Source organism: Hyla sarda, chromosome 7 (assembly GCF_029499605.1).
Source record: "Hyla sarda isolate aHylSar1 chromosome 7, aHylSar1.hap1, whole genome shotgun sequence".
Classification (NCBI taxonomy): domain Eukaryota; kingdom Metazoa; phylum Chordata; class Amphibia; order Anura; family Hylidae; genus Hyla; species Hyla sarda.
This window is the reverse complement of record NC_079195.1, coordinates 105,146,296-105,159,363: the sequence shown is the minus strand read 5'-3', so window position 1 is coordinate 105,159,363 and position 13,068 is coordinate 105,146,296. Positions and strand designations below refer to the sequence as shown.

At 43.7% G+C, this 13,068-nt stretch overlaps 1 protein-coding gene across 2 annotated transcripts in view; it reads left to right on the top strand.

Moving 5' to 3' along the window:
• Positions 1-13,068, top strand: part of RUFY2 (RUN and FYVE domain containing 2) — a 56,176-nt gene that overhangs the window by 17,563 nt on the left and 25,545 nt on the right. For both annotated transcript variants that reach the window (XM_056530294.1, XM_056530293.1), the window contains exons 6-7: positions 151-274; positions 8,028-8,092. In XM_056530294.1, coding sequence (XP_056386269.1) covers positions 151-274; positions 8,028-8,092 — 189 coding nt within the window. The remainder of the gene's footprint in view (positions 1-150; positions 275-8,027; positions 8,093-13,068) is intronic.

The following is a 13,068-nucleotide window of genomic DNA, read 5'->3' as shown; positions in this document are numbered from 1 at the left end:
TGAGGAAAACCCGACAGATCAGAACATGTGTAAAAAAAGCAAATTGTTGGGAAAGTGGAAATTGTACGGTATTTACTAAAATACCGTAGGAAATAAATTGTAGGGAATTAAAACCCATTGTTGTTACTTAGTACACTTTGCCCTTTTCAGTGAGTTTTATGAAAATCATGCGGTTATGATGGAAGAGGAAGGAACTGTTATCGTCGGCCTTCTGGTTGGATTGAATGTAATTGATGCCAATCTCTGTGTCAAAGGCGAAGACTTAGACTCACAAGTATGTTACATAACTATATACATATATTTCCATGTCCTTTATCAGTTTCTTCCCAATAAATAATATTATTCTTTTAGGCAAAGTCTTTTAACATTTTATTTTTAAAAATAAAAAATGTAAATAAATATGTACACTAGGGCTGAGCGGTATGACCAAATATGTCTATCACGGTATTTTTGTAACTTTTGGCGGTTCCACAGTATATAAGGGTATTTCCTCCTCCTCCCCCCCCCCCCAAAATTAATTATCAGCCCAGTGCTGTCCCCATCGAGGTAAATACTCACGTCACCCGCAAGCGCTGTCCTCCTCGTCCTGTTTGTATACTGTGCGGTATCCCTATGCCCAAGCTGCAAAAGGTAAACAAAATAAACTAACGCACGTTCCTACATCGGCATTATGCTGGGGACGGGAACGTTGGATAGCCGTCAGCCTATCACCGGCCGCAGCGATGTTCTGCCTCGGCCGGTGATAGGTTGAGCCCACTGTCATGTAAGAAGCTGGCCGGCTTCTTACATGACAGTGGGCTCAGCCTTTCACCGGCCGAGGCGGAACATCGCTGTGGTCGGTGATAGGCTGACGGCTGTCCAACATTCCCGGCCCCAAGAAGCAGGTGAGGCCGGCACCGGACCAACGGGAGGTGAGTTAAAGTTTATTTTGTTAATTTTTTGCAGCCCGGGCATAGGGATACCGCACAGTATAGAGCATTGGTCTTCAGCCTGCGGACCTCCAGATGTTGCACAACTACAACTCCCAGCATGCCTGGATAGTTGGCTGTCCGGGCATGCTGAGAGTTGTAGCTTTGCAACATCTGGAGGTCCGCAGGTTGAAGACCACTGGTATAGAGTGTCAGCCGCGGCGGCCGCAACAAACAGGAGGAAGAGGAGGGCAGCACTTTTACATGTGAGTATTTACCCCGATGGGGACAGCGCTGGGCTGATAATTAATTGGGGGGGGGGGGGGGGACAGCGCAGCGCTGGGCGGATAATTCATTCATTCCCGAGGGGGAGGAGCCGAACCGGTATTGCGGCATGGGTTAAAATTCATATCGTGCAGCACAAAAATTTCGGTATTCGGTATGAACCGGTATACCGCCCAGCCCTAACGTACACCTATGTTAGCCGGAGAAGATAGTTGCTACAGATGCAATAATGGTCTCCACATTCTATCAAGCAATCAGTCTCTACAGAAGAGGGAGGGAAGAGTGGCAAGTGCAATTTCAGCTACCAAAGCAACCCCCCAGCTGATAATGTTATTTCATAAGGGGCAAAAGCATTGGGAGGCTGAACAGGCGCCCTGCTTTCCGACTTACTGTGCTGCTCTCTTACCCTAATAATAGCCTGGTTTAGTCCCAGCATGCTGCATTGTGACTAGCTGTTTCAAACATAGATTTGTGTGTGAAACAAAAGTCACTTTCTCTATGAAATTCATAGAGGTTTATCGGGGCACTGTAAAGCATATCCTAAATGCCTGATAGATGTGAATCCCAAGACTGGGCCCATCACTTTCATGGAGAAAGTTTAAGATAGTGATCTACCGTAGTATGGTGATTTATCACCACTACAGACTCCACAGAGGTCAGTGGAGAGATGACCTTACTATTGTGTTGACCTCTCTCGGTTGAAGTAACTGAACTTTGAAAAAAATTTGGACGAGACACGGCGCCTTCTTGTAGTGGATGGGTGGAAATAAAGGATAAAAACTAGCCCAGGTGTATACCGAAAAAGGCTATTTTTATTCAGGATGCAACTTAAAAGTTTCGAACCCGGACCGGGTTCTTCATCAGGCAAGTGGATTACAAACAGAGGTGGTGGCAAATTAAAATATCCAGTCCAGCTGACTGCTACCGGGTCACGGGGTCACTGTCAGCTGGAGGTTACAACTTAAAATTAGCATACAACAATAAAATTGGCATAAAATAACAATAATCGTAGTGTTAAAAAGATCAAAACATTAAAACAGCTAGAAATATTAAGTTTTGAGTGCTTTAAGTAATTTTGAGTGCAGTGTTGATCTCGGGTTCTCTGTTTGATGCTTTTGAGTCAGGTGGGTATCGCAAGCAGTTCCAGGTGTGTATATTTGGAACGTTAGTTTAATTAAGGGATGCAGTTTTGTTACCTAGTATATGTAGCTTGTTGGAGTCGCATGATTGCACATTGGGAGATATAGATCGCATGGTTATACAATTATGTGCAATTCTGCTTGTATATATTTTTTATGGTTAGGCTTTTTCTTTGGTTTGTGGTTGAAAAGTAATTTATAGTTCATGTGTGGCTTGATAATTTGACGCATGGTTATACAATTATGTGCACTTATGCTTGTATATTTTTTCTTTTTTCCTGATATGGTTAAGTTTTTCTTTTTTGAAAAGTAATTTGTAGTTCATGGGTGGCTTGATAATTTATTGGCAGCACTGGAGACACATGAGTTTGGTCCCACTCTGGTCCGCAACCATCCGTAGCACAGGTAACCCGTAGCGGCCTGTTAATTTTCAGCAGCGCTGGAGACACAGAGATTCTGTCCCGCTTTGGTTCGCAGCCATCCATAGCAACGGTAACCCGGTTGACAGGCGGATAGTATCCCTAATTACTGGTTTCCGTAGAGTGCTTGAGCGTATTGGTTGGTAGAGACTTCTTTCCTTCATACGGGGATGCCAGTGTTATGAAACGGATTTAAGAAGGTTTGTATAATCTTCTGTGTCATATTTTGCTTAATCTTTGTAGATGTCTTGAAACCGGTGGACACTTACATTTTCATACAGGGATGTCAGTATATGTTATTGATGAGCTAATTTTTGAGATAGTGTCTCCTTATTGCTTAGTCCCTCTGTGGTATCTTGTGTCCGGTGGAGACTTTCTTTCCTGGTGGAGATACCGGTGTCAGACGTTGGTGGACAGAATTTGTAAAGAATTGCGGACATGCCGTTGTTAGGCGTTGATAAGTGATAGGAAGGGGGGGGGGAGGGCAGGGGTTTGGGAGAGAGGAAGGGGGGAAGTAAGAGTAGATAAGATGAGTGGTACAATAATAATTAAATAATGGTTTCTACAATCTCATTAAGACCACGTGGGGAGACTCTCAAGCTTGTACATCCAATACACCTCAAGTTTTTTGAGTAACTCAAACCGGTTTGTGCATGTTTCTGAAATAATGTCGATGGGGGTTACTCTGAAGGGTTCAAGAATGGTGGGATGAAATATAGAGCAATGTCCAGAGAGACCATGTAATTGGAATTTTTTTCTTGATGTTTTGCCTGTGCTTATTAATTCTGCAGTGGAGAGGTTGGATTGTTCTGCCTACATATTGTAGACCACAGCTGCAATCTATAAGATAGATGATGTATGATGACTGACAGGTGAGCCTGTGTTTCAGTTGATGTTTTTCTTTTGTCGAATTGGACGTGATTTCTTTGATATTGTGTTTTATTTCTCTGCAGCATTTACATCTCCTCTGACCACATCTGAAGCTTCCAGCAGGTAAGACATCTTTAGTGTTTTTTTCTTTGTGCTGGCGGATCTGGCTGGGGGCTAAAAGGTTTTTGAGAGTAGGGGCTCTACGGAAAGTGATCCGTGGCTGTACGGAATTTTACCTTTCAGGTGGATATCATTCATTAAGATATGCCAGTTCTTTTTCAGAGCTGCCCGGATTTTACCTGCAGAGTCGCTAAAAGTGGTAATAAAATTGGTCTTCTGCATTTCTTCAACCATTGCTTATAGTGTCCACTGTTGAATTCCAAGTAACTATTTACATCGACTGTTTTGAAAAATGTTGAAGTGACAAATTTATTTGCACTGTGGGAGATGGATAGATCCAGGAAATTGATTTTCTCTGAGCTGGCTTCCAGTGTAAATTTTAAACCCCAATTATTGTTGTTGAGGATGGTGAGGAGGGTATCCGTTGATTTGTCAGGGCCGTCCCAGATGAAAAATAGGTCATCAATGTACCTGCGGTACATGATGATATGTGGTGTGAAGGCGGGATTGTTTGTGATGAATTGGGACTCTAAGGCGCCCATGAAAAGGTTTGCATAGGCAGGTGCGACCTTCGAGCGCATCGTGGTTCCTTTACACTGTTGATAGATTTTTTTATTGTATGTGAAGTAGTTATTGTGAAGTATAAAATCCAGACCTTTGATCAGAATGTTTTTTTGTTCAGGTGGTATTGTTTCATCCAGATCCAAATTTTTTTTAACACAGTCGAGGCCCAGTTTGTGCGGGATATTGGTATAGAGGGATGTAGAGATGAGCGAACTTACAGTAAATTCGATTCGTCACAAACTTCTCGGCCCGGCAGTTGATGACTTTTCCTGCATAAATTAGTTCAGCTTTCAGGTGCTCCGGTGGGCTGGAAAAGGTGGATACAGTCCTAGGAGACTCTTTTCTAGGACTGTATCGCCCTTTTCCAGCCCACAGGAGCACCTGAAAGCTGAACTAATTTATGCAGGATAAGTCATCAACTGCCGAGCCGAGAAGTTCATGATGAATCGAATTTACTGTAAATTCGCTCATCTCTAGAGGGATGTTACATCGTTTGTGACTAACTGATAGCCAGGTTTCCATGGTATGTTGAGTAGTGCTTGTATTAGCTGTGTGGAGTCCCGAAGGTAAATAGGGAGAGCGGTCACATATGGTTGAAGAAATAAATCGATATAATGTGCTAGGTTACTGTTAGATGAATTGGTGTTGCATATGATGGGGAACCGCGATGGGCTCGAAGGTCGCACCTGCATATGCAAACCTTTTCATGGGCGCCTTCGAGTCCCAATTCATCACAAACAATTCCGCCTTCACACCACATATCATGATGTTCCGCAGGTACATTGATGACCTATTTTTCATCTGGGACGGCCCTGACAAATCAATGGATACCCTCCTCACCATCCTCAACAGCAATAATTGGTTTTAAAATTTACACTGGAAGCTAGCTCAAAGAAAATTAATTTCCTGGATCTATCCATCTCCCACAGTGCAAATAAATTTGTCACTTCAAAATTTTTCAAAACAGTCGATGTAAATAGTTACTTGGAATTCAACAGTGGACACTATAAGCAATGGTTGAAAAACATACCTTATAGCCAATTTCAGCGCATCAGAAAAAACTGCACAAAAAACCATACATTCATATAAGAAGTCAAAATCCTGGAAAAGCGATTCAAAGAAAAGAAATACCCTAAACCCATCATCAAACAAGCATTCAAAAAAGTCTGCAGCAAATCCCAAAAAAACTGTCTGGTTTCGACCAAATCCATCAACAAAGAAGAACACATAGAAATGCAGAAGACCAATTTTATTACCACTTTTTGCGACTCTGCAGGTAAAATCCGGGCAGCTCTGAAAAAGAACTGGCATATCTTAATGAATGATATCCACCTGAAAGGTAAAATTCCGAATCAGCCACGGATCACTTTCTGTAGAGCCCCTACCCTCAAAAATCTTTTAGCCCCCAGCCAGATCCGCCAGCACAAAGAAAAAAAACACTAAAGATGTCTTACCTGCTGGAAGCTTCAGATGTGGTCAGAGGAGATGTAAATGCTGCAGAGAAATAAAACACAATATCAAAGAAATCATGTCCAATTCAACAAAAGAAAAACATCAACTGAAACACAGGCTCACCTGTCAGTCATCATACATCATCTATCTTATAGATTGCAGCTGTGGTCTACAATATGTAGGCAGAACAATCCAACCTCTCCACTGCAGAATTAATAAGCACAGGCCTCTCTCGACATTGCTCTATATTTCATCCCACCATTCTTGAACCCATCAGAGTAACCCCCATCGACATTATTTCAGAAACATGCACAAACCGGTTTGAGTTACTCAAAAAACGTGAGGTGTATTGGATGCACAAGCTTGCGACAGTCTCCCCACGTGGTCTTAATGAGATTGTAGAAACCATTATTTAATTATTATTGTACCACTCATCTTATCTACTCTTACTTCCCCCCCCCCCTTCTCTCCCAAACCCCTGCCCCCCCCCCCCTTCCTATCACTTATCAACGCCTGACAACGGCATGTCCGCAATTCTTTACAAATTCTGTCCACCAACGCCTGACACCGGTATCTCCACAAGGAAAGAAAGATACCACAGCGGGACTAAGCAATAAGGAAACACTATCTCAAAAATTAGCTCATCAATAACATATACTGACATCCCTGTATGAAAATGTAAGTGTCCACCGGTTTCAAGACACCTACAAGGATTAAGCAAAATATGACACAGAAGATAATACAAACCTTCTTAAATCCGTTTCATAAACGCCATACACTGGCATCCCCGTATGAAGGAAAGAAGTCTCTACCAACCACGATACGCTCAAGCATTCTACGGAAACCAGTAATTAGGGATACTATCCGCCCTCACTGTCAACCGGGTTACCGTTGCTATGGATGGCTGCGAACCAAAGCGGGACAGAATCTATGTGTCTCCAGCGCTGCCGAAAATTAACAGGCCACCCTTGCTACGGGTTACCTGTGCTACGGATGGTTGCGGACCAGAGTGGGACCAAACTCATGTGTCTCCAGTGCTGCCAATAAATTATCAAGCCACCCATGAACTACAAATTACTTTTCAACAAAGAAAAACTTAACCATATCAGGAAAAAAAAAAAAAAAAAAAAAAAAAAATATATATATATATATATATATATATATATAAACAAGCATAAGTATGCATGATTGTATAACCTTGCGTCAAATTATCAAGCCACACATGAACTATAAATTACTTTTCAACCACAAACCAAAGAAAAAGCCTAACCATATCAAAAATATATACAAGCAGAATTGCGCATAATTGTAATCATGCGACTCCAACAAGCTACATATGTACAAGGTAACAAAACTGCATCCCTTAATTAAACTAACTAGCGTTCCAAATATACACACCTGGAACCACTTGCGATACCCACCTGACTCAACAGCATCAAACAGAGAACCCGAGATCAACACTGCACTCAAAATTACTTAAAGCACTGATAACTTAATATTTCTAGCTGTTTTAATGTTTGGATTTTTTTAACACTACGATTATTGTTATTTTATGCCAATTTTATTATTGTATGCTAATTTTAAGTTGTAACCTTTAGCTGGTCGTGACCCCGTGACCCGGTAGCAGTCAGCTGGACTGGATATTTTAATTTGCCGCCACCTCTGTTTGTAATCCACTTGCCTGATGAAGAACCCGGTCCGGGTTCGAAACTTTTAAGTTGCATCCTGAATAAAAATAGCCTTTATTTCCACCCATCCACTACAAGAAGGCGCCGTGTCTCGTCCAAATTTTCTTCAAAGTTCAGTTACGTTTTACCGGACCTGTCAGTCACGGTCAAGGACATAGAGGCAGCCACTTACCTATCAGCACCGGTGATACCGCTCGGAGTTCGGCTTCGTGCGAGCCTGCATGCACATCGAGGTGTTGTGCCCTCAGCACAACAGGACACGGTAAGGTGCATTAACTTGCACTTGCTCATCATAATTATCAACAGTATCACACTAGGAGCGCGCCTCTTTCCTTTTCTTTACAGTCTCTCGGTTGAAGGGTCTACAGGAAAAGCGTATGTGTTTTCTATCTGTTCGGCTAATGAGATATATAGGCCTCTTGGGTCTCTTGCATTGGGGATCATGGCTAGTTAATCTTATGACAAACAAGCGGGCCAGGATGTAGTAAAACAGTCCTAGATAGTGATACTAACTCTAGATAAGGGAATTTTTTGAAAGCAGTTTTCTAACATTGTGTTTTATTTGTATATATTCTTTTATAGGTTGGAGTGATTGATTTCTCTATATATCTAAAGTCAGAAGAAGATGATCGTAACAGAGAGGGAAGGTAATAAATGTTAAAATATACTTTAGTTAAAGAGGATTCCTGTGTAAAACAACCACTTGTTAGTGAACTATAGATTATGGATTAAAGGACTGGTCTGTGGGACCGCCAACTTTTAATGGGCACAGTATAATGAGCACTTATACGCAGGTTCTCCTAGTGACCACAGTTGCTGACCATGAAGAACTCGAGCTCCAGAATAGCTGGGAAACCACCTTCAGATCTTTTGGTACTCTCTTGGTACTTACTCTTTCTTCCATTTAACAATTATGGAGGCCGATGTGCTCTTGGAAGCTTTAGTGTAGTAGGAACGTTTTGTACCCTTCTCCAGATCTGTGCCTCCACATAATCCTGTCTCCGATCTGTACAGGCAGTTCTTTCAACCTCATGGCTTTGTCGTTGCTCTGCTATTATCAGCTGTGAGACAGAGATGTGTCTTTCCAAATCATGTGGAACAAATTGAACCTACCACAGGAGACTCCAATGAAGGTGTAGGAACACCTCAGAGATGCGCAAGAGAAATAGATCCCAGAGATAAATTTGGGTCATAGCAAAGGGTCTGAATACTTATATACAATATGAAATGTTTAACTGACATATATACTGACATATTGCTAGGGCTTGTCTATTGCACCACCACTTATCAGATTTATTGGTGTCCTTATAATGGGTATATTTCTTCCCTAATATTAAAGATACAGCCTTTAAAGGGGTACTCAGGTGGAAAACAATATACTTCATATTAACTGGCTTCAGAAAGTTAAACAGATTTGTAAATTACTTCTATTAAAAATCTTAATCCTTCCTGTACTTATCAGCTGCTGTAGACTACAGAGAAAGTTGAGTTGTTCTTTTCTGTCTGACCACAGTGCTCTCTGCTGACACCTCTGTTTGTGTCAGGAACTGTCCAGAGCGGGAGCAAATCTCTATAGAAAACCTCTCCTTCTCCGGACAGTTCCTGACTGTAGTCAGACAGAAAAAAATGACTCAATGTCCTCTGGAACATACAGCAGCTGATAAGTACTGGCTGGAAGGATTAAGATTTTTTAATAGAAGCAATTTACAAATGAGTTTAACTTTCTGGAACCAGTTGGAATTGTTTTCCACCGAAGTGCCACTTTAATGGCACATGTCACCATCAATGAAATTTGAAATATTATAGCTTAGCCAATTCAAATTACTTTTCTAATATACTTTTTAATAAAATTTAGTAACTTTATGTGTTAAAATAACCTCTAAAAATGTGGCCACCAGGGGTCCTCCATGTGGCCCTGCCTGCAACCAGATTGTCTCCTGCAGCAGCTTGGCAGAAACAAAAGTCAGGAAATGCAGGTGGGACCCAGGGCTGGCGCTACATATAGGCAAGGTAGGCATCTGCCTATAGCGCCCTCTTGATGGGGGTGCCACTCTGTCTGCTGGAAAAAAGTTAATGGGCTGGTAGAAGAGCGTAGCGATATGTCATTCAGGTCCCGCTCCTCTTCCTGATAGCGTGCGCAAGACATCCATCTGTCCTGGCTGGTATAAGAGTGCTCCTCATTCAGGTCATGCTTCCTGATAACCTCCCCACCCAATGTTAGTGGGGTGCAGCCCTTACCCTATACAGGAGCAGAGTGCTGACAACATCCCCCCCACCCCACTACTGTTAGTAATGGTCCAGACCTATTCACAAGCACAGGTCCAGACCTATTCACAAGCACAGTGCCGACAATCTCCCCCCCCCCCCAGCAGGCTTCCTGATAACGTGCAGGACCCCAATTACGACATGGTATCAAGTTCCCGGTCAACATTTTGGTCATTACTGATGATGCGTTTTGCCCTAATCATCCTGCAGGTGGGTAGGGAGTGGATCATGCTCCATGGGTGATTGCTGTCGAATCTAAGTGTAGAGTTACAGTCGGTCAGTTTAGTAAAAATGTCAGTCTCCTGATTATGTCCAGAGATGGTGACCTTAGTGTCCAAAAAATGAACTGCAGTAAAAGAAAAGGTCAGAGTGAATTTAATACTGTCAATCATAGGATTGAGAAAGTTGTGAAAGTCATGTAATTGTTCTGTCACAGTCCAGATTAGGAAAATAGTCTCCTCAATGTACGTGACGTAAATATTGTCATATGTGGGTGCCACATTGGTCCCAATAGCCGTCCCCACTAGCTGAATATAGTGGGTATCATTAAACATAAAATTATTATTTTTTTAACACCAAATGCAAATGACGTTCTGTAAGAAAGGAATTTTTTTCAGGAGAAAATTCCGTAGTGATCATGGAAGATACAGCCTGTACACCCCCATTATGTGGTATGGAGGTGTACAGGCTGACAATGTCAAAGGATGCCAAAATGGCACCCTCCAGTACAACAACATCACCAAGTTTGGTCAGAAAGTCTCCGGTATCTCTTATATATGACTTAGCTCCATAGAGTCTCAGTATTTTATCTAAGAATATGGAGATATGACTTGTTGAAGATTCCTGTCCTGAGACTATAGGTCTTCCAGGACGGTCAATAAATGTCTTATGTATTTTTGGCATTACATATAGCATAAGTGTAATTGGATGACTGACAAGCAAATAGTTATACAATGGTTCATCAATAAGACCTCTTCCCATTGAATTAACGGCTTTCCGGCAACGCAGACTGCTTCAACTGTTGCCAGATAGCCGTATAAGGTGCCCCGTGTGCTCCGGTGATGATCACTCACCTGTCCCCGGCGCTCTGGACCGTTCTCTTCGGAATCCCCTGCATCGCCTTCGCTCTCCTTCATCGTCATCACATCACCGCACACGCCGTCCCGTCATCCAATAGGAGCAGCGTGCGCAGTGACGTGATGACGGCAATGAAGAACAACAATCCCGGGCCGCAGAGATGGGCCCGAGCGGTGGGGACGCCCTGGGGACGCAGCGACAGCGACGGAGGGCGACATCCAGGGCAGCGGTGACGGTCCGGAGCGATGGGGACAGGTGAGTATAACTTCCTATTCTTTTCGTTGCATGGATCCCTAAACATACGATGGTTTCAACAAACGATGGTTCATTTGGAATGAATTACCATCGTATGTTGAGGGACCACTGTACCTAAGTGGAGTTTACAACCTTACTATGGAGTGATTGCTGCATGATTGTATCTGAAACCAGTAATGCTGTTAGGAGGATAGACATTGAATTGGAAGTATAAATAATGTGACAAGGTGAAAGTTATCGTGGTGGTTCATTCAGTGTCTGTGCTGCGATGCAGTCTGACACTATGGCCGTAGTATGGCTGGAAGGCCAATCCGGGACTGCTCTTACTGGGAATGACCAAGTGCAGGGTGGGGGTTATTCCCCACAATCCAGGCCGCTTTTGTTGGCCTTAAAGGCAACCTGTTTCACCAGCTGAGGGGGATTTGCTAGTTGCAGCTCACACTGCCCGTGAGAGCTGAGAGTGGAGTTCTTCCCTACATTTGCTCCAAGATTGGAAGCTGGTGAGCAGCCTGCCTGGAGGCCTGAAAAAGACTTGCTTGATGCTGCATGGCATAGTCTGAGGTGTGCACAAACACCTAAGAAATACAACTGGACTTTTGTTACATTCTCCTTTGTTCTGCATTCAAAGACAGTTTGCTGTATGACAAGTGTGAATAAAACACTGAACTTTGATTTGGAAAATACTGCTTCCTTGCCTCTATACTGCAACCGCACCTATTTGCAAGAGCAAGTCATCACAATAAGCATTAGCCCTGATTCTTCTGTACTTTATGGCACATGATAGTAACCAGTAGATGGTGAATATATAGGGATATGTGCAATTGATCTGATTTATGTGGTGATGTGTCTTCTTACAACTGGTGATTTTCTCTGAAGCATTTTAGCTACTCCATAGATTATACTGTGTACGAGAATTAAACTATTTTAATCAGTCTTAATAACATGTAATTATTTTAAAGGGGTACTCCACCCCTAGACATCTTATCCCCTATCCAAAGGATAGGGGATAAGATGTCTGATCGCGGAGGTCCCGCCGCTGGGAACCCCGGCAATATATCACGCAGCACCCACCTGTTACTGCTCCGGAAGAGCTGGAGGGTCTGGCTCCCGACCACGGGGATGGAAGATCGTGACGTCACGACTCCACCTCCGTATGACGTCTACGAGCCCCACTTTTCCTCAATGTACAGAGCTCCGCTTATCCTCAGTGCACAGAACCCTGCTTGTCTTCAGTGTACAGAGCCCTGCTTGTCCTCGGTGTATAAAGTCCTGCTTGTCCTCACTGCACAGAGCCCTGCTTGTCCTCACTGCACAGAGCCCTGCTTGTCCTCACTGCACAGAGCCCTGCTTGTCTTCAGTGTACAGAGCCCTGCTTGTCTTCGGTGCACAGAGCCCTGCTTGTCCTCAGTGTAGAGAGCCCTGCTTGTCCTCAGTGTGCAAGGCCCCGCTTCTCCTCAGTGTGCAGGGCCCACTTCTCCTCAGTATACAGGGCCCCACTTCTCCTCGGTGTACAGGGCCCCGCTTATCTTCGGTGGACAGAGACCTGCTTGTCCTCGGTATACAGAGTCCTGCTTGTCCTAAGGGTACAGAGCCCTGCTTGTCCTCAGTGTACAGATCCCCGCTTGTCTTCAGTGTACAGATCCCTGATTGTCCTCAGTATACAGATCCCTGCTTGTCCTCAGTGCACAGAGCGCTGCTTGTCCTGAGTGTACAGAGCCCTGCTTGTCCTGAGTGTACAGAGCCCCGCTTGTCCTCTGTGTACAGAGCCCCGCTTGTCCTCAGTATACAGAGCCCTGCTTGTCCTCAGTGTACAGAGCCCTGCTTGTCCTCAGTGTACAGAGCCCTGCTTGTCCTCAGTGTACAGATCCCTGCTTGTCCTCAGTGTACAGAGCCCTGCTTGTCCTCAGGGTACAGAGCCCTGCTTGTCCTCAGTGTACAGATCCCTGCTTGTCTTCAGTGTACAGATCCCTGCTTGTCCTCAGTATACAGATCCCTGCTTGTCCTCAGTGCACAGAGCGCTGCTTGT